The sequence below is a fragment of the Artemia franciscana genome, chromosome 4 (assembly GCF_032884065.1).
Source record: "Artemia franciscana chromosome 4, ASM3288406v1, whole genome shotgun sequence".
NCBI lineage: Eukaryota > Metazoa > Arthropoda > Branchiopoda > Anostraca > Artemiidae > Artemia > Artemia franciscana.
Window position 1 is genome coordinate 50238737 of NC_088866.1, and position 23508 is coordinate 50262244.

At 34.9% G+C, this 23508-nt stretch overlaps 1 protein-coding gene across 2 annotated transcripts in view; it reads right to left on the reverse strand.

The window, feature by feature from the left end:
• LOC136026545 (mucin-2-like) overlaps positions 1 to 23508 on the reverse strand; it is a 101238-nt gene that overhangs the window by 45951 nt on the left and 31779 nt on the right. For both annotated transcript variants that reach the window (XM_065703230.1, XM_065703229.1), the window contains exons 3-4: positions 18467 to 20839; positions 10394 to 10884 (exon numbers count right to left, since the gene is read on the reverse strand). In XM_065703230.1, the coding sequence (XP_065559302.1) occupies positions 10394 to 10884; positions 18467 to 20839 (2864 nt within the window). The remainder of the gene's footprint in view (positions 1 to 10393; positions 10885 to 18466; positions 20840 to 23508) is intronic.

The following is a 23508-nucleotide window of genomic DNA, read 5'->3' on the forward strand; positions in this document are numbered from 1 at the left end:
CTATTAGATCAACATGTACAACTGAATAAAACTGTAAAGCTAAAAATGAGAATCTTTAAAAACTGAATGAAATTAAAGTGAAAATTTCAATAGAAGGAAAACATTCTTGTTTCAATACAAAACTCTTGCAGGTTATGAAGTAAACAGACACAAAGCACAAGATTTGCATTGCTAGGGAAGCAAACTGTTGCAGCAATTTTGGCAGCTACAATGGCAGGAGCGCCAAGGGAGCAGCATTTTGGTTACGTTTCTTAACCGTGTATTAAGAAACGTTAATTAGTGGTAAGAAACGTTATTCTCTATTTCCTGACGTTCAATCAATATTACTAATTATCGAAAAGATTTTTCATCATAAAAAAAAATAATAAAATGATCCTTAAAAATAATCTCAAAATATGCCATGTTCTTAATACTAACTTTATTCTCTATTTCCTGACGTCCAATCAATGTTACTATTTTTTAAATGCACTATATATACAAACTAATGCTGCATTAACCCTTTGTCCGTGAGGACAGGGGTTCGAGTCTTGGTATTGCTCACTATTTGGTGTGGAACTGGGTGTCAGTGGCCTGACTCTGCAAGCTCAGCCAGAGTCAACCCAGCTCTAAATGGTTACCTTGAGAGATCTGATCGATATAAACAAGAAGGGTGTACAAAGGTACAGGATGGCTGACCCCAACCCCCCATTGCCCTTCCTGGCTGAAGGGCCATGAACCGATATCAGCATCACCGGTAGGGATTTTAAAATCCAATGCCGTATTACTTACCTTTCTTTTTACCTCAAAACATGAGACCTTACAATACCTGTGCTGCTATTTCTACAATTTCAGCATGTGCAAGCTAGGGTTAGATTATTTCACCTAGAAACATAATATCTATCGTGTCTTGCAGAAAACGGACGGTAAATAAAATATTATCTTATGTCCTATTACCAAGTGCTTGCAGTGCAAAAAGTTTTCCAACAATTGCAAAACTACGTCATTCTGTTACATTATTGTTTATTATCATCGTGTTGACCGCTTCTACTAAAAAAAAAAAAGAAAAAAAAAGTTGCCTACCTAAAATTTATAAGACATGAATAAAAGATAGTCCAATTGATGCAAGTATGCAACCCCGCGTCCATGAGGATGAACGGGCCTAATGATTTTTGTTTACAAGTAACTATGTGTGATAAAAAAAGAAACAAAAGAATAATGAAACGTTGAACTCAACTAGACCCCAGGCTGTGATGTTCAACAGTCTAAAATTCCTCAATTAACGTCTTTTTGCCCCAAAATTTCCTCCCACCGAATTTAAAGCGAATGTGGAAACTTTAGTACGAAGACTAGATGGAGCCCAAAAGTGTTGGGCGCCTCTAAAATCCTTCTGCTGTGTTCCTCTGGCCCAAAATTACTCGTCTCATACATTCCAAGCGGACTTGAATTTGGAGAAGATGAATGACTCAATAAATAAGCACCATAATATCCCTTTGGCATACGAAAAAAGCGTGGCTTACGGCTATCATCTAGGGGTGTAATGATAGATAGGTTAAGATTGTCACGTTTGCAATGGAATGCCAATTGTCTGATTACTGATGCTTTACCCTTTTCCCTCTATTCACTTAATTTTAGATTTTTACATAAGTACAAATCTAGTGAACATACACTTTTGGGATTTTTTTTTTTTTTTTTTACTAAATCCATGGCAAAGAATGTAGCAGGGGAATTACCAAAATTATGTGTTCTTGAATTAGTGGTTCTTGGGTTTTTCAAGTATTAATAAAAAGAAAAATCAAGTTTTAGTGCAATTTGTGAGGAATTGGGGAGAGGGGGGTAGTCCCCCTAATAGAGTAATATATAGGATGGTTTGTGTTTGTTTTAATTTTGAAGCCACCCAACTTAAGGCCACTGTATTCATTCGAAAATAGCGTTTTTTTTTATTTAAGTTTTTTTATGAGGCTAGATTGTCTTGTGAGTGCATCTAGCTTGACAAAATTCCGTAGGGGTGTCCACTTTCAGAAATCAAGTACACCAGTTGGCAGCTTCCAAGCTGGCAGAAATCTTTTCAAGTGTGGCGAAACTATGCGGCAAACGTGGTGTTCTGGGATGTACACAGGGTTTGAAAAGTGGCAACCTCATTAGAAAATTTTTGCAAACCCTGGGTGGCTTCTGCAGGCACACATGGGTGTCAGTCGAGAGGTGGGCTTGTGGAACTGTGTCTTCAGACTGGTGAAGATTAGGCACATGTCCTGGGTGCCCCTGGGGTGCAAAGGTAGATCTAGGGTCTAAGGCAAGAGGAAGGCTGTTGGAATACAAAGACACAACCAAACTGTCGCAACCAAGTAGTAGCCTAATATTTTAAGCGATGCGTCATTTCTATGTGGGTGGCAGCACTTAATCATAAAACCTTATCATTGCCAGAATGACTAATCTGTCTAATGGAATCTAAAACAAAAATAATTCCAAGCCGTTTCTTTAGACCCGATACAAAGACGCCTTGAATGACAAATCTTTGGTCATGTACACGACACCCAAAAGAAGTATAACCAGTCTCGGATTTCTTATCTATAATTTATCGAAATTTAAAGTCTAGTTCGTCGCATGCCCTTTTACTCATGCTTTACGAGTAAGCTCATTTCTTGGGCACCAGGGGGAAGGCTTGAAAATTTTAAAAGCATAGCCCCCCCTCATCATGACTTGTAAAAAAGTGGGTAAAAATGAAACGCTTGATGTTCATCTAATGACCAAAAATGACTTTTTTCACAGCTGGAGGCCCCCTCACATCAAGAACAAAACATAGCTAAAAAAAAGCCCTATTTCAGGCTCTTTCCTATTTTTATTTATTCTGGAATCTCAACACCTTGTTCAGTGTTCGAAATTTATTCACTATAATATATTGTTATATATTATATATAATATATAATATATTTTATTCACTATATACACTGTCGACCACTCGTCAATTTCAACTGTTACGTTAAAAGCTGTCAAAAGCTCCTTTACAAGTCAATTAAAATTGAAGAGCCTCCCGTGTTAAAAATTGAGTGCACAAAGGAGGGCGTGACCTATGCATAGAAAGTCTGCTGTGTGTAGTGGAACAGGCCGAGAGGGGAGGCCTCTCAGATAAGATCCAATTTTCCTCTGCTACCTGTACAGCTACTTTCTAGTCAAATCATATGAAAATTGATCCCATTGAGTAATTTTGAAGAATGCATCTTCTTCTCGCTTAACACACCCCGTACCATTTTTGTATTTTCTTACTACAGGCGATTGAACGATGAAAATTTTCAAATGATTTTATGGGATCAATATTCGCATGCTTTAGCAGAAAAGAAGTCTGACAGGTAGCAGAAGAAAGTGAGATTTTAACAGCCAGGTAGCTTAACTTTTAGTTAACCATGACCTCAATAAAAGCTTGATTCGACAATTTATTTTAAAGCTTTTTTGCGATATTTTAATTCCCTTTTTATTTAGCTAAATCCACGAAAAAAATTTCTGGACTTCAACTCCCCACAGTAGCGTTGTGAAACTGTAATTCTTACATATTATGAACCTTAAATATATACTACTTACCCCAAAGAGTCATTGCGTATTTATTTTTCGGGGGGAGGAGGGGGGTCAATAGCTTAAGACTTTCAAAGCGGGTATATTGAAGAACAGTCAGTTTGAACGTGTTCTATGTAGAAGTGTCCCTTTGACAGCTCGTGTTTAAAGAAGGTTAGGCTCAGGAAGTGAGGGGGGTTATCATCAGCTTTCTCTAAATAGCATATGAAAAAAATATATATTGAAACAGACAAATTTATCTGTTTTTAAGAAGTACGTAAGGAGGGAGCACACACAGTGATAAAACCTAGTAAACAATTGTCATTACCAAGGCCGTATCCATGGGTTGGGGGAGGTTTGATCCCCCCGAAATGTTTGTCCTAATCGTCAAAACGTAACAAAAATACATATAAACAAATTTTTGATATTTTTTTGAAATTTTTGTACACCTCTCCCCAACAGAAATCTAGGATACGGCCCCGGTCAGGGCATATACAGGCCCCGTAATATCCTCGGAGGGCTTATTAAAGCAAGCACTGTTACCAGGATTTCATGCTCTCTTTAAGCCGCAATGTTCTATTCATAAATTTTTTACATTCATAAATTTTTTTTATTCATAAATTTTTTAGATCGGCATATGGTGTTTCAAAGTTGTAAGAAATAGGCCCTTTTCCAATTTTTTTCGAAGTTGCTGCACTGACCAGCGTTTACTTAAGCAGACATCCCAAGTTTGTCGCTGAGTTCCGAGACGTATGGTAATGTAGTAAAAGTTTTGTTCTCAATTGTCAATGTAACTGAATCAAGGGGGACGGGCTCCCTATTTTCCTGTATTACCTTTTTTAATCGTCTATCTATAATGTTCTCAATGAGGTTGATTGGGTAGCCATTGAAGAATAGAATATTTTTAACGTAATCTAACTCAGACTTTACATGATTATGTAAAGATGTTTTTAGAGCCCCGTCGACAGAAAAATTACTACCCCTCTTTTCACAGAAGGAGGGTGATTCGACGTGAAATATAGATACTGATCATTATGAGTCGGCTTTCTATATATAGAAAATTCAAGGCAAAAAAAAAAAAAACATAATCTCTGTCAAACAGTTCGTGGTGACGAACTGTAGTAAGGAGCGACCCGGCTCAATAGAAACCAAAACTCTAAAAAATGGATTTTGATACCAATAGCTACATCATCACATTTTAATGCTAATTTCAATACAAATATACAAATAATACAAATTTCATCAAGTTTAGTCTTACGCATCAAAAGTTACGAGCCTGAAAAAATTTGCGTTAATTTAGAAAATAGGGGAAACACCCCCTACAAGTCATAGAATCTTAACGAAAATTACACCATCAGATTCAGCGTATCAGAGAATCCTACTGTAGAAGTTTCAGCTCCTATCTACAAAAATGTGGAAGTTTGTATTTTTTTTGCCAGAAGGCACATCACGGATGCGTGTTTATTTGTTTGTTTTTTTTTTCCCAGGGGTGATCGTATCGACCCAGTTGTCCTAGAATGTTGCGAGAGGGCTCATTCTAACGGAAATGAAAAGTTCTAGTGCCCTTTTTAAGTGACCAAAAAAATTGGAGGGCACCTAGGCCCCCTCCCACGCTAATTACTTTTTCTCAAAGTCAGCGGATCAAAATTCTGAGATAGCCATTTTATTCAGCGTAGTCGAAAAACCTTATAACTATGTCTTTGGAGACGACTTACTCCTCCACAGTCCCCGTGGGAGGGGCTACTAGTTACAAACTTTGACCAGTGCTTACATATAGTAATGGTTATTGGGAAGTGTACAGGCGTTTTCAGGAGGAATTTTTGGTTGGGGGGAGGGGTTGAGAAGAGGGGGATATACTGGGGGAACTTTCCATCGAGGAATTTGTCATGGGGGAAGAAAATTTCCATGAAGGGAGCGCAGGATTTACTAGCATTATTTAAAAAAAAACAATGAAAAAACAAATATGAAAAAGTTTTTTTTCAGCTGGAAGTAAGGAACAGCATTAAAACTTAAAACGAACAGAAATTATTACCCATATAAGGGGCTCACCTCCTTCTAATACCTCGCTCTTTACGCTAAAGTATTTTTAGTAATGTCAACCATTTATTCTACGGCTTTTGTGATTCAGGGGTCATTCTTAATGATTTGGGACAAAATTTAAGATTTAGTGTAAAGAGAGAGGTACTGACGAGGGGGCGAGCCCTCTCATATGTGTAATAAAAACATGAGAATAAAAAATTCTTTACGTAAGCTAATTTATAAGTTACGTATATCTTTTACTAATAAAAAGATTCGTAAAAAATTAAAAGTTCTAGTTGCCTTTTTAATTAACCAAAAAATTGGAGGGCAACTAGGCTTCCTCCCCCGCTCTTTTTTTCTCAAAATCATTCGATCAAAATTATGAGAAAGCCATTTAGCAAAAAAAAAATAAATATGAAAATTTTGTTTTAATTATTCCTCTGCGGAGAGCCAAAATCAAAACATGCATTGATTCAAAAAGGTTCAGAAATTAAATAAAAAAAATAATTTTTTTTCAACTGAAAGTAAGGAGCGACATTAAAACTTAAAATGAACAGAAATTACTTCGTATATGAAAGGGGCTGCTTCCTCATCAACGCCCCGCTCTTTACGCTAAAGTTTTTTACTGTTTTAAAGAAGAGTTGAGAGAAAGAGTCAAACTTTAGCGTAAAGAGCGGGGCGTTGATGAGGAGGCAGCCCCTTTCATATACGAAGTAATTTCTGTTCGTTTTAAGTTTTAATGTCGCTCCTTACTTTCAGTTGAAAAAAATTGTTTTTTTATTTAATTTCTTTCAAAACTGAAAAAAAAGCTGAACAATTTTTTTCAACCCGGGAAAGGATAAAACTGACCCTATACTGGGTAGTGGTGTCAACTGAGTCCCGTGTTCATGTAGAAAATTTTACATTAGTAGGACCCATCAATAACTAGCGGAACGATTGTATTAACATAAAATTTCAATAGATCCCTGGGATTTCCCTGGATAGATCCCTGGGACACAAAATTTCAAATCCCTGGGATTTGAAAATAAAAATGACAATTTTGATTCAGCTCTGCCCCAGCATTCATACGAAAATGTTTACCATTTGGTTCTTTTTGAAGAGGCAACTTTAATATCTAATCTATCGTAAATGGCCTACTGCAATCTTTTAAAGAAGCAATTGATATATATATATATATATATATATATATATATATATATATATATATATATATAAACAGAATATTGGCTATAAATAGAGATTATAGCCAATATTTTTTTTGATTCAGTGTCTTTTCTCCTCTTGCACAGTTAACTTCGGAAGGTTAGATTTTGTTGTTGTATTCTGTTTTTTTTTTCTTTCCTTTTTTGAGCACTGAGGGCGTCTTGGTGGAGGTCCTTGTGGAAATATTTGGTTGATTTTCGTCTTTATATTTCGCTACTGGCTGACAAAATCCCCTTTTTTCACTATTTGATTTTTTTTTTTCATTTATTATATCCTTTCCTTTCTTGGTTTCATACCACACGTATTAGCCAGTGTGGTCTTAGAATGTATTTAAGTGAATTATGAATGTGAAGCTTCCTACTTGGTACGAGCTGTAGAGTGGCAGCAGCCTGCTCGTATCATGGCTGCAGCAGCTGCTGCAACCTAACAAAGACAACCAGAGTATCCAAAGTTTAAAACACAAATATCACTATTTTTTAAACAATAATTTTCTTTCGGAACAACTGAAGAGTAATTTATAGTTAGGAAAAGAAAGATTTTAAGATTTCAAGTAGGGATCTGAACCCCGCTATGGACGCATGTATGGTTGAGAAGTGGATCTTTTGGCCTAGCTTTCGAAAATCCAAATTTTTTGAATTCTTGGACACTTTCTATTTAAATTACCCTCCAAAAATTTAAATTATCCTCCTCCAAAGAAATGGAAATTCGGCATTCGTCCCGGATAAAACCCTAAAGGAATCCCGTCAAATTTAATCTACGTACATAATCAAAATCTTCATTGTCAAAAACCCTTAGCCGGAGGTTTACAGTCCCCCAGGATTATAGCAAGGAAAATCCTATTTTTGAATGGATAGCACTGATAGTTTGGTTGGGTTCTCTTTTTTTTTTGATTAAACAGAAAAATGAGTTGTTTTTTTTCAATTGAAAATAAGGAGCAAAATTAAAACTTAATACAGACAGAGATTATTTTGTATATGAAGGGGCTACTCCCCTCATTAATCCTCGTTTCTAACGCTAAAATCTAACACTTCTCATTCAAACTCAACGATCCTTGTGTTTCAGCGGTTTTTCTTAAAGAATTGTGGCAAAAGTCAAACTTCAGCGTGAAGAGCAATGGTTTAGGAAAGGGCAGCCTCTCTAATATACAGAATATTTTCTTTTTGCTTTAAGTTCCAATGTTCTCCATACTTTCAGGGAAAAATGTTTTTTTTATATTTAATTTCTGACTGTTTTTTAAGTCATCCCATGATATCCAGTTCCTTTCCTTCACGAAAAATTCCCTTGAAAATTCCCGTGGAAACTTTTCTCTATAAGAAGATTTCTCTCGGTAGAAATCCCCTGCCAAACAGAAAAATACCCCATAAATTTCTGCATATTTCACAGTAAATAATACTATATGTGAACAAATACCAAAAACAAGAAGAACAATAGGGAATTTTTTAAGACAGTGGGAAACAAATTAGAATGAATATTTCGCCCCATGTCCAGGGGCCGTCCTCAGCAATACAAATAAGAAAAAACAACTTACGAGAGGATAAAATCAATAATACTAAAATGAACAATTTTTTCAAAACAGTCCCAGCATCCTTACCTCAGCGAAGTTCAAGCAGGACTGAAAAATAAATTGTTATGAAACGAGGCAATTCAATGAAATGAAAGAAAATGATTTAAAAACAGGTTTTTAATGCCATCCTAGCTTTTTTCGCTGCTGATCTTATAGGTTTTATTTTTTTGAATTTAAAAAAAGGGAATAGTTGTGGTAAAAGTCAAAGTCATGGCCGATTGTAGAAAAAAGCCAAGACAGATTGTTCAATTAAGTGGGCAGTCCAGTCAAGGTTAATTTTACCCCTTTGATTGCCGTTGTTACTGTCTTCCATTTATGCTACACCTCTCCGTGCATGTGTGTCCCTTCACAAATGTAGCTTCGTAGCTTCAGTCTCAGTATCGTAGCTTCTGATGGGTAATATTAAACATTAGAATAAATATCTTAATAAAAAGCCAATTATTTTGATGTATCTATTGTTATCAAAATTTCATTTTTTAAAGTTTCAGTTAGGATTTGGCAGAGTCACTCATGACTTTCATTTCGTCACCACAAACTGTTTGATAAACTGATAAACTTAAGTGTTGAAGCATCACACTATTTCCATACGCTCTCAAAACCATTTACAACGCTTTTCATCGCCGAAGAGTAAATAGTACCAAAGTTAGTTCCCTGTGGAATACCACAAAAAACAGGTTACGGATCTTAAAAAAAAAATATTATCATACTTCGCTTTTTATTCTTTTTCGCAGGTCAGAAACCTGCGAATAATGTCTGACGTGATCTGGTTTTTCTGTATGCTAAGCTATAGAACTTGCTTTCCATGTTAATTATTAGTCCAGAGAAAATGGGTTAGAAATAGTTATTGCTAAAACAGATTTTAAATAAAAGGTTGAAATATTCCTGCATTACAATTTGCAAGTCAATTAATTCTGTGACTAATCGTTCGCTCGTTACTAGGTTGCAGCTGCTTCTTCAATTCCGATCTGTAGTCAGCAACATTTCTGTATTCTGTTCAAAAGACATATATGTAAGAGTCATTGTAGAACTGCGATAATCCAAACAATAAGTATAATCTTGAATCTTAGGGGATTCCTGTAAAGGTATGAATAGGCTACAACAACTAGAATATTACCTTCTCCAAATAGCGATCGCCGACTATTGGAAACACACCCAAAAAGTGAAGTTAGATTAATCCTAATGAAAAGTGACAAAACACGATGATAAAATAAAACCTAACTCAACCTAACCTAAACTAACCCAGCCTAACATCACTTAGCCTACCCTCCACCCCCATCCCCACCCCTAATGTTCAAACATAGAGCCCAAATGATGCAAGGCCAATGTATTGTATCATCCCTCACCTGTTTTTGTAGCTATGAAACCAGTTTTCTGAAATGCAACATAAGCGTAATTCTCTAATGTATTTACAATAACCGACAAGTACCAGCAGTTCATTGCGTTTTTGTTTAAAATACTGTATAATACTGGGCTGCTGTTCTTGCCTCCAAAAAAATTTCAAAATACAAAAAATGGCTTTTTTCGACATTATAGAAAGGTGTGATACTGTCTGACAAAATCCTTTTACAAACCTTTGTCCCTGAACTATTTCTATTTTCCTTGTAAGATTACCCTTCTTAATCGCTTTAGAAGTTTATGTGGCTAACGATCTAGCATGTCATCAAGTGACTAATGATGCTACCTGAATATGTTGTATAAAAAAAAAGGAACTGACATAATTTTGAAGATTGTAGCTATTTTAAGCATGACTCACAAAATAAATAAAAGACATATTACAATTTTTCACAGACACGGAAGAAAACAAAAACTTAGTTACCCAAAATTTTAAATATTTTTTAGATTTCCCATGCATTTTTAAAGCTAACAGGAGTCCAAAAAACGTTTAGAAAAAAGTAGAGATTCAGACCACGCAGAATGATCTCCTAGCATGCATTACTTGCAGAGTCCACATTGTTCTTTTTCAGAAAAGGTTTCAATCTCTTCACATCCAGAAACTTGTAATTGCCAGGAGCAGTGTCACAAACCCGAGTGTCCTAGGATAGCTCCAAAATATAGGCTAAAAATGAAATGAATGAAGTTCCTTACCTTTCTAGCCAATGGAAAGTCTTCTAATGAAGTTTTCTTCTCAAGTCCACGCTCAAGTGCCTCTGTGAGACGATAACTGTAAATACCATGATAATCTGTGACATAAACAAGTGCTGCAACTGATTCAGACACTGTACGACGGCGCCTCGAGCTATGCATCTCAATAGCACAACGAGCAATATTATAAATCACAACTTGTTTTGGTGAAATAGTCTTTCCAGTCTCCCTTGACACGACGTTGGAAAGAGCTGAACGGAAGTCATCAATGCGATGACACAGCTCTTGCCATGTGGTATCGACGTTAATTCGAAGGTATAATGAAACTCTTGGTTCTGGTTCCTGGGTAGAATCTGGAACATATATGCCGTGGGTTGTAGAGGGAGACGTGGATATGTGTTCTGTGGCAGGCTGAGTCTGGCGTGTTGGAGACCTAGTTTCGATGGTGTATATATTCTCACTCGCAGCAGCTGTATTTGCAAAAGTGCTTGTCTCTGGAAGAAAAACAAATCACAATTTGTTAAATGTCTTGGCATAAATAGAATAACTTCTAGTTAAAAGATATTTAGCTGACCTTCTCCTCTTTTATGGATCATCTGTGAGGGGGGTCAGAAATATGAGAGGACCATTTATATATTAGTTGACCCCTAGAAATTCAACAAAACTATTATTAGAAACTAACAATAATTTTTCTTTTCAGAAAAATTATTTTCTGAATCCAAACATCTTATAAACTTAGCTTTCACAGAAAGTTATTTCTGGAAATGTTTCATGCTTTACTGCGTATACCATTTTCTATTCTTACTATAAAGTGTCTTAGCTCGTACCAAGTAGGTCTGAGTCTTTTTGTCCCACGTGGCAGGGAGAAGGTGAGACGAGACCAGTACATTCAGAAAAACATCTGGAAGAATAGATTTCCGGGAGCAATTTTTGTGGATTCCCAAATTTTATCAAACACACAAGATAGATAAGTACAAATATTCAAACAGAGCCAACAGGTATCTCGGAACGCTCAAAACGAATGGCACAAAAAAAAACTTTTGGAGAATATATCCCTTTTGTATTGAGGAGAATAGGTTAGCTTTTTTCAGAATGATTCAAAGAATCGACTTCAGATGAATTAACAAAATATTAGTTACCAAGGAAAGGTTATTAACATAAGTGCACACACGTCCAACTCCCTAAGGATGGGTTTTGAGAGAATTTTCTCCGGGCAGAAAAACTGAAAAAGCTATTTTAAGACCATTGCTTTTGGGCCTGGGCTTATCATAGAGAACTCTCCCCTATATCACCTATGTACAGGTAGGATTAGTAAAAGTACCATAATAATATTTAGGGGTAGTTGTACCTCCCAAGGAGAAATAAGAGCTGATGGAGGAGAAAGCGACTGATTTTTAGATACATTTTGATTCTTTTCTGTTCAACCCCTAACTTAATGTTAACCTTCAACGTTTATGAAACGACAAATTTCAAAACTAAGCGCAATAAAATAAAGATGCCTAAGTAAAGATCCATGTGGGCACAATGTATTATTTATTTATTTATTTATTTGTTGTTTAGACCAGGATACTTTTAATCAAAGGAGTTGTTGTAGAAACTTCAAAAAGGGCTCATTCGATTGGAAATTGAAAGGCCCGGTGCCGTTTTTAATAATCGAAAGTGATCGGAGCCCAACTAACACCCTCCTAAGCCCACCATTTCCCAAAACACATTCAATCAAAACATTGATATAGCCATTTTTTAAATGTTGTTGAAAGATCGGAAATTATGTTGAGGATAACAACCCACGCACAGCCCTCAGGGCAAGGGTTGTAAGTTATGCCCTGGGGACATTTAAGGTTTATATAGAAAGGGTGGTCACATAAACTTCGGAGGGGTTCATTGAATTACTAATCAGAAATTTTAGTGGTCTTTCTGACATTCAGAGTGATTGCAAGGTGGATACCCCCCCCCCCCATGAACACACCCCGTATTTTTCCGAAATATATCTGATAGATATTTTGAGATGGACATTTGTTGTTATAAAAACTTCAAAAAGAGCTCATTCGTTTGAAAATTAAAAGGGCTAGTGCCCTTTCTATTGGTTGAAAGTAATTGAAGGGCAACTAACACGCCTCCCACGTCCACCTTTTCCCTAGACACATCCAATCAAAATTTGGATGTAGCCGTTTTGTTCAACGTAATTGAGAGGTCCGAAAATTATGTTTTTGAGGATGATAAACCCTCCCCCCACAGCCCTCAGGACAGGGGTTATAAGTTATGCCCTGGGTGCGTATAAGGTATGTATAGTAAGGATGATCGTAAAAACTCGGGCATGAGCTCATTTGATTGCGAATCAGATGTTCTAATAGGCTTTTTGAGATTCAGGGTGATCAGAGGCTGGATAACCCCTCCCCCTACACACATCTTATTGTCCCGAAATACATGTGATAAAAATTTCAAGAATACCATTTGTTGTCAAAGAGCTCATTCGACTGAAAATTGAAAGGGCTAGTACTCTTTTTAATATCCAAAAATGATTGGAGGGCAACCAACCCCCCTCAAAGCCCACTCTTTCCTCAAACAAATCCATTCAAAATTTTGAGATATCCATTTTAGTCAACGTATATATATATATATATATATATATATATATATATATATATATATATATATATATATATATATATATATATATATATATATATACATACGTATATATATATATATATATATATATATATATATATATATATATATATATATATATATATATATATATATATACATACATATATATATATATATATATATATATATATATATATATATATATATATATATACATATATATATATATATATATATATATATATATATATATATATATATATATATATGCGTGTGTATATATACGTATCAAATCCTCGATTAAGCGAAATATCCCCGCCTCCCATCCCTCAAATTTATATATATACTATTATATATATTATATATATCAAATTTATATATATACGTATATATATATATATATATATATATATATATATATATATATATATATATATATATATATATATATATATATATATATATATATATGCGTGTGTATATATACGTATCAAATCCTCGATTAAGCGAAACATCCCCGCCCCCCATCCCTCAAATTTCTGGGTACTTCATATTCAAATTATCATAAAAAAAATGATTGTCTTTATGTACGTTATCAAAGGAAAAGTAAAGAATGAGTTTGGGAACCAACTTTTTCTTGATACTTGAATTTTTACTGACGAAGTGCTGTCGAATTCGACTAATTAGTTTTGCCTAATTGTTTCGACTATCAACGTGGCAATATCGAGGCAACCATAAAAACGTCATGAAACGGCCAAAAGAAAATTTTTTGGAAAACGTCAGGTGTAGGGCCTAAGTAGACCTAAAATGAGTCCAGGAGGCAAAAGATTTTTTTTTGATTTGCTGGGCATTATTTAACATTACTGAACATTATTTAGAACCTAGTTTCATAATTTCTAATTGATCATTAATAGCAAAACAAATAATAAATTGACGCTTTGCGGGATCATTTCCTGCTAACGAAAAAGGAAAAATTCAATTTTTACCTTAGTCGTAGCAAGCGAATTGAATAGAGAATTTGTGAGTGTCGTAGTTTCTGGGTTGGGTGGGAATAACCCGGAAAAATGCTTGAAGGAAATGACTAAACGCCGGAAACCTTAAAAAGAAAGTTAAAAACTGAGCCAAAGAGGCGTTTTCTTTATATTTTTTACAGTAAAGAATATGTGACTATAATTACATATAAGTGTGGTTACCACACTTCTTAGCATTAGGCCTACTTATTCAGTTAATGCCACCTATGGTACTCTATCTTAGGCTACTTTTATAGCTCCTAAATATTTTTACAAACCTATATTTTTAATATATAATATAAGACATTTATTTCTTTCCCTTTCAAATCCCCCTTTCAAACACAAACAAAAATATTCGCGGTTATTCAATAATCGTGTAAGTCCGAACAAGAGTTGTCCAAAATAAACAGAAAGATAATTTTTAGATACATTTGAAATCTACAGTTTCATCAAGAAAGAATGTAGAAGGAGCGGGGATAGAGTACGTGCCTGGAGAATCTACATATATAAAAACAAGTTGTTTGTTTGTGTGTCTGTCGACTGACGTCATGTTTGTGTGTCGACTGACGTCATGTTTGTCGAGTGACGTCATTATAAGGATTGAGCTGTATGTCGTCATGAAGTCGTTTGTCGACTGCCGTCATGTTTGTCAACTGATGAAATTACAGAAATTACAGACCGGGACACCGGGGCACAAATGACGACCGGGACACCGGGACACAGGGAATATAAATGACGACCAGGACACAGGGACACAACTACAACGGGGACGCCGGGGGGCACAGGGGGATATATAAATGACGACGGGGACACAGGGAATGTTCGATTAGCAATCACCATCAACAAAGCTCAAGGGCAATCATTAGAATAATGAGGTATAGATCTGAATACGGATTGTTTTTCCCATGGACAATTATAGTTGCATGTTCAAGAGTCGGTAAACCTGACAGTCTATTTATATGCACAGACAATGGGACAGCGAAGAATGTTGTATATTCGCAAGTTTTACGTAGTTAAAACATATATATATATATATATATATATATATATATATATATATATATATATATATATATATATATATATATATATATATATATATATATATATATATATATATATATATATATATATATATATATATATATATATATATATATATATATATATTATATATATATATGTATATATATATATATATATATATATATATATATATATATATATATATAAATAATATATATATGTATATATATATATATATATATATATATATATATATAAATAATATATATATGTATATATATATATATATATATATATATATATATATAAATAATATATATATGTATATATATATATATATATATATATATATATATATATATATATATATATATATATATATATATATATATATATATATATATATATATATATATCTTTTCACAGATGGGACACAGGGACACAACTACAATGGCGCGTAACTAATATGGAGCGTATTTTTCAACAGAATAGTCATGTTCATTTTCAATTCGTTTAAATGTTTTATTGTTAGTTGCTCCTGTGTTGGTTGTTGTGCACCGGTAATTTCAACTTCAAATGAACCCTCTTCGGACATTCTATGACCACTGATTTGATACGAATAGCTTTGATGGATAACAAAAAAAAAAGCATCTGAGAACTTCTTTCTTGAGACCGAGGATCTGAGACCCTCCATCTAAAAACTTCCACGGGAAAAAATGTGAAACTTATACTTCCTGCTCTTAGATATGCTGAGTTTGCTGGTTTAGTTTTTGTCTTGAGCTGTTCCAAGATCCGAAACTGATTATTTTACATTGTTTTTTATTCACTACTTTTATAATATTTTAAATATGTAGTAGACGATAGAAAATCGTGGGTCAACATACTTGTAAGAGGTTTCATATCGACAAATTTAAAACCGGAATAGATCAATTGTGACAGGAAACACCAATAGTAATAAATGTGGCTAAGACCACCTGATGTCATATATAAATATATATATATATATATATATATATATATATATATATATATATATATATATATATATATAGCAGTTGACTATCCTCAACGGAAACAAAGTTTGGAAACAAAAACGGAACGGAAACAAAAGAAACAACAACAAAGTTTGACTCTTTAACTCTACTTTTTAAATTAGTGAAAAAAACTTTAGCGTAAAGAGCGGAGCGTTGATGAGGAAGCAGTCCCTTTCTATACGAAGTAATTTCTGTTCGTTTTAAGTTTTAACACCGCTCCTTACTTTCCGTTAAAAAAACTGTTTTTTTGTATTTAATTTCTGAACGTTTTTGAATCAATGCATGTTTACATTTTGGCTCTCCGCAGATGAATAATTAAAACAAAATTTGTATATTTATTTTTTTGGCTAAATGGCTTTCTCATAGTTTTGATCGAATGATTTTGAGAAAAAAGGGGTGGCGGAGGAGGCCTAGTTGCCCTCCGATTTTTTGGTTACTTAAAAAGGTAACTAGAACTTTTAATTTTACGAACGTTTTTATTAGTAAAAGATAAACGTAACTAACAAATTAGCTTACGTAACGAACTTCTGCATTCTCATGTTTTTATTACGTATATGAGGGGGTTACCCCCTCGTCAGTACCTTGCTCTTTACACTAAAGCTTAAATTTTGTCCCAATTTCTTAATAATGGCCACTGAATCACAAAAGCCGTAAAATAAACAGTTGAAATTACTAAAAATACTTTAGCGTAAAGAGCAGGGTATTAGGAGGAGGTGAGCCCATCATATGCGTAATAATTTCTGTTCGTTTTAAGTTTTAATGCTTCTCCTTACTTTCAGTAGAAATTTTTTTTCATACAGTATTTATTTTTTCATTTTTTTAAAAAAATAAATGCTAGAAAATCCTGCGCTCCTTTCATGAAAATTTTCTTCCTCCATGAAAAATTATTCGAAGGAAAGTTCCCCCAACATATCTCCCTCTTCTCAACCCCCCCACCCCCTCAACCTAAAAATCCCCCTGAAAACGTCTGTACACTTCAAAATAACCCATTACTATATGTAAGCACTGGTAAAAGTTTGTAACTTGTAGCCTCTCCCACGGGGACTGTGGGAGAGTAAGTCATCCCAAAGACATACTTATAAGGTCTTTTGACAACGGTGCATAAAATGGCTACCTCAGAATTTTGATCTGGTGACTTTGGGAAAATAATTGGCGTGGGAAGGGGCCTAGGTGCCCTCCAATTTTTTTGGTTACTTAAAAAGGCACTAGAACTTTTCATTTCCGTTAGAATGAGCCCTCTCGCAAAATTCTAGGACCACTGGGTCAATACGATCACCCCTGGAAAAAAAAACAACAAAAAACAAACAAACAAAAACAAAGAAACACGCATCCGTGACCTGTATTCTGGCAAAAACTGCGAAATTCCACATTTTTATAGATAGGAGCTTGAAACTTCTACAAAGAGGTTTTCTGATATGTTGAATCTGATGGTGTGATTTTTGTTAAGATTGTATAACTTTTAGGGGGTGTTTCCCCCTATTTTCGAAAATGAGGCAAATTTTCTCAGGCTCGTAACTTTTGATGGGTAAAACTAATGTTGATGAAACTTATATATTTAAATCAGCATTAAAATGCAATTCTTTTGATGTAACTATTGGTATCAAAATTCCATGTTTTAGAGTTTCGGTTACTATTGAGCCGGGTCGCTCCTCACTACAGTTCATACCACGAACTGTTTGATTATGCTAATTTTATAGAATGCTATTCATTCATTGAAGTTACATATTTAAAAGATATAAAAAAGTGAAATTTGCAGATTATTTTAAAGCCACGAGTACACTAATACGGCGTTAATAACTTCCAGTTAGGAATAGTTTCCACTATGAGACTGGGTTGGCTTTCCAAGTCTAGTTAATTCTTGTTTTCTTAAGAACACTGGTCTGACAGATATCCGCAAGTCAAGAATATCAGATATAAAGCTAATTCAAATTCGCTAACAAGGTCACCAGCAAATAGAGTTATATTTGAAATAGCCCTCCTTATAGAAAAATTTTCATCAAAAACTTAAATTGCTGAAAAATTTAATTTGCCAAAATTTTTTACGGGCGCTGACTTTCCCCCACCTAATGTATATTGGGGAACACCACATGTACCGCACAGTTTCGCCACGCTTGACACAGTCCGCAAAACGCTTTGCAAAGTTCCCATAACTTTTGGCACAGAGCCACTAGGCTTGGCACACGCAATCTTGCGTGCATGACATCTAATAGAAAGCGACACCTCAAAAAATTAAGAAATGTATGCATAGGCGCGTATATAAACAAAATCGTACCGTGATGAAACCCGGAATACTTTCATTGAACATTCAAGGGGTCCCTTAGATATCCCCTAGCTCTATCCCCTTGATATTCGCATATTTAAGAATTTTCAAATAATAACGGGAAAAAATCACTAACCAATTTGAGAGCTCAATTTTTCCGTAGCAGTTTCCGATATCTTTGTTGTAAACGTTGACAAAATAGAGTTGAAAATAGTTACGAACGGCGAAGTTTGTCTTCCAAACTCCCTAGACGTCTCTGCTTCAACTGAAATCGGCAAAACAGGGGTTGTAGAGTCCATTGTTGAAGAATTCGCTGTAACATCATCTAAAGACGCAGCTGAAGCGTTAGCTGTAAAAAGGGAAGAGTTTGACTCTTCTGATGATATTGAAACTGGAAATATTGCTGTTGTCGTAAAATAAGTATTTGGCAATATCGTTTTTACAGATTCCGGAATAGGAGACAGTGTTGTTTCAAATATGATAGGTGGTGCAGTTGTAGTTATTTTAACTGTATTAGAAACTTCATCACTAAAATCATTCAGCATTATGAGCTCTTCCGTAGATAAATTTGAGAAAGATCGTGTTTCACTAAATGTTGAATTTAGTTTTATGGCACTGCTTAAAATATTGGCATTTGTTGTTACAGAGTTTTTTATCTCCTGATTGGAACTTTCTGTCTGATTTATTTCTTCACTAGGAATGTTAACAGGCCCAAAATCAGTTTCGAATCTAAACTGAGGACTCTCAGAATTAAAATCAGTTTCACCAAGATCTTGGTCTTCACTAGGAACTGAATCAACAAAATAAGTTTTATTCTCGAGAACAATAGTTCCATTCTTGAAGTCAATTAAAGAAACGTTAAATTCGCGGAAGTCCAAAGTTAGTCCGGGAGGAGATATTTCATAGTCAGACACTTCGTCTTTTTCTGTTGGCAGGTAGTCAGTGCCTTCTTCGACGTCAAACGCAGTAAAAAATGGTTGATGACCATTAATAACCTGTGTATTGTAAATATTAAGCAGAAGCTCATCTTCAGAAGCACTTGAATCATAGTCAATATCAGAAGGTGGAGTTTCAACTTTTTCCTCCACAAATGGAAAACGACCTTGATGACCGTTCACAGTCGTATCATTTTTAAAACTAACTTTAATTTCTGTTGCATTTTCTTCACTTTGTATGCTGTCATGTTCCTGCTCGTCGGTTACAGGGGAAATTTCACTAGCAGAAGGCATAACTTCTATTTCACCTTCGTCATTTAAAGTTGGTAAAAGTTTAACTTTTTCCACTAGTCCATCTTTGGAGTTAATTAGATCTTTTGTAACGTTTTCATTTCGCTTGTTGTCTTCAAGCTTTACAGTCGGCTTTTCAGCCCCCTCAATGGGGTCTTCCATAAATTTTGATGCTATACCAGCATTTGATTCAGGGTCTTCAACCAGTACTTCCGACAGTTGCGACCCAACTAAACCCACCTTTTCGGTCACACTTAGTCGTATGTCAAACAAATTTGGCCCAAGTATTAAGGGCATATCTTGAACAGCATCAACACTTTTTGACATCGTTTCGCTCAACACCTCCTTATTTTGACCCCTTCCTTGGCTAACAGTGCGATTTTGGCCCTTTTCTGCAGGTTCTTCACTAAAAGAGCCAACTTTTGGCTCGGAGCTGAAGATGCTAGTTGGTACACTAATGTTTTTTGGTTCTATGGTGCTACTTTTAATTGGAGCTTGGTGGAGCTTAGGAGTGGAACTGGGTAAGGGTCTTGCTGTAGTTGAAACTGCTTCACTGATTATATCAGACCGCACTGTTGGTAAGTTTACCGTATTATGGTCAACTTTAATCTTATTTATATTAGATTGAAATACAGGTCTTCCATTTTCATTAACCCGTGCCGGTATGGATTGAACACTTATTGAAGGAAGCGGTCGTGACGGTGAAGACGGTACCAACGTCTGTGAAGGCGTAACTGGCTGATTTATAAACACCGGAGTTGGCACTAAAGAGAATATTTCACTTGCACGAATTCGAGACGATGGTAAAACAACACTTTGCTCACGATTAAATAGTAGAGGATCTAGAGCGGTGACCGGCAGACGTCTGCCAGGTATTGTGTTCAATGTAACAACAGGATTAAATTGTTGCACTCTATTATCAAGGGTATTGATTCCAGTATCAAGTTGCGGCGCTAGAGGGATCCAATCAGTTGGTCCTGAAAGCTGCCTTGCTCGACTTTCAGTGTTGATTGATACCCTTTCTGATTGAGACCCAACAGATCTTGGTAGGCTTATTTGTGGCTGTGAAAACCCATTGTTACTTCCCTCAGCTCCGACGTCTTGTCTAACTCCTGAGTCTTGTACAAAACCAAGGTCTTGTCTAGTGAGTCTTGGTCGTACATCTTTTAATGGTATCCATGGAGCTCGTACTGAATTTGACTCAATAAATGTAGGTTCAACTTGCCGTTTATCCCTTTCACCCCCATGGATTATCTGGATGTGGAGCACAAAGAAGATCGACCCTAAAAAAGGATAATTTAGATTGTTATTTTGGATTTTCTTTACAAACAACAACTATACTTGTTTAATGTGATTTTTTTCCTTTTATAGTTGATATGGGCTTATTATTTTTTTCATAATCTAGCTTCTGAGTTTTTGCAAACTTACTTTATTATGGCATGACAAAATATAAAATAGTAATTTTGCAAAATCACAATTGCAAATGATAATGCCTAACTATTATTTAGAGTTACAAAAAAAAAATCACATTTCGGCTTAATGCTCTATTTACGATCAACAATGTCTATGTAAGTATCACCAGAAATAACTTACAAAGCAGTTTACATTGAATGAAATTGTAGTTGGATCAGTCACGCAAATTAATTACGATTTAATAACTTTATATCTAGTTCTGCTTTCAAAAGATTAAGTCCCATTTTCAAAAATATTCCTATTTTATAATTTTTATGTAAGTTTTATTTATTGTAATTACCAAGGACAAAAAGAGAAACTTCAGAGAAATACCGAGATCAGTGTCCCACATTTCCGGTTTCAAAGTGTGCTTTGATTGTATTGGTTGGTATTTGTGACATATTTTTACAAACCAATCATATTGTTTCTTAAGTACTTATGTTCTATGTACGTTTTTGGTACGTTTGTGTACGATTTGTGTTGTGTTTATGTCTGTGGTGTGTTGTTTTTCTAGAATTCCAGGGTTTTAGTGTTTCAACGTAAGACAATGATCTTGCTATTATTGTTATTCCATTTTATCCACCTACGAAATTAAATAGCTGAAATTTGCTTTGTATTTATCAAACAGAAAGAATGTGCTGAAAAACGACTAAAAAACGGCGAAAAACTGAAAATGTTTCTATTTTTAAGTAAGTTCAGATCATTCTCTAAGAAAAAGTGCTATTAATATCGTACCACTGCCTCGGTGGATGAATTTGAGACTAATAAATCCAATAATACAGGTATTTCTGGTGAAAATTTCGTCGGAAAATCGTATTCACTAAATGTTGAATTTAGTGTTATGGCACTGCTTAAAATATGAAAATTCGAACTGCTTAAATTCGAACTGCTTAAAATATGAAAATTTCGTCGGAAAATCGTATGTTTCAGAGCGAACATAAAACTTAAGTGTGTGCCACAAAGAGAAACTAAATGGCGGGGCCATTTTGACTATTACTAATACTACTAACAACTCAATATAGAATTAGGCCAACACAGCTAAGCATCCTCTTCAGTCCCTTTTTGATCATTGCTGCTATTTCAAATTTTGAGCCAATAAAAGGGACTCGAAACCTGATTGGCCCTTTTGTACAAAATTCTAAGCCGTGAGTCGTAAAGTAATATGGCCTTACCCTCCCCCTAATGCGCACATATATATCCGACATTATATAAGTCCAATGCATTCTGTCACCCGTAATTTGTCTTGGTGGCTATAAACTTCAAGTACACATAAACTTGAGATGTTGAAATGCTTAACAACATTCTTTACAGTGTCAAAAGTGAAAACTACCAACGAGAGATTTATAACCATGTTTTATCCAAATCTAACTAATTCGTTTTAATAAAAATTTCCAAAGGTTTTTTTTTTATTTTAATTGTTATAAATTTTCCAAAATTTTACATTTATCCACTAGTGGAAGGGCATATCGAAATAAATAACAGAGAACAGAAGATAAATAGTTCATTTAACCAAACGTCCTCGTAAAAGGTAATATCAGAGTGTCAGTTTTATAATATCAACCGGTACAGGAAGCACCAGATGTAATAATTTTATTGTACAGCACTGGATAAATCTGTCTCCAAATGACGACAAAAAATAATTTTTTCAATTACATTTATTTATTATGAAATTATAACTTGTTCACTTATATATTCAGTGCTATAGAAACTGTTTATAGGCTATTTGTGTGTGTTTTCCCCAATGATTTGTATCTTTGTAACTGTGTTATAAGTTCTAAAATGATCTGAACATGGAATTTCCAGAAGTAGCAAGGACAGTGAAAATTACATCAAACATTTACAGTTTTTGAAGCTGAAACTTACACAACCATATAGTCTTAAAAAGTTTAATAAAAATCAATGGCACAATTTTAATCAACAAAACTTCACACGCAGTTTTTGGTTGTAGTGGGCCCGAACCAGAGGCAGCGCAGTAGCACTGCCTTTTGAGTTTTCGGACTGAAAAGTAAACAACTGATTTAGGAAGTTTTCAACCCCCTTTTTGCAGAGGAGGGCACTGATTTTTTTTTTTTGGTAAAGCACTTTTCTCGTAGCCCAAGGACTTGAGTTTCAAACTGATCAGAAGCTAAAGGTTTTGAGCTGGACCCATACCCTTCTTCCATAACAATGTGCTTCATCCCTTACACCCTGAGAACAATCTCTGAAAGTTTCGAGCCAATTACACGCCCAACATCAAACAGGCCACTATTTCCATTATAAAAAATAGTTTGTAATTTGCGTCATTTATGTCCCATGTGTCAGAGGCTGGGGAAGGGTCATGATAATCCTGTAGAGATGTTTATTCAGCTTTTTGAATGTTTTGAACAAAAGTACTATATCACAAATCAGTTGTCTTTAGGGTTGTGGAAAACGGACATGTAGCCAAAAGAGGCATGGGAGGGGGAATGGTTTCCCTCCAATCTCGACTGAATCTTCAAAAGACCACTAGAATTGTTAATTT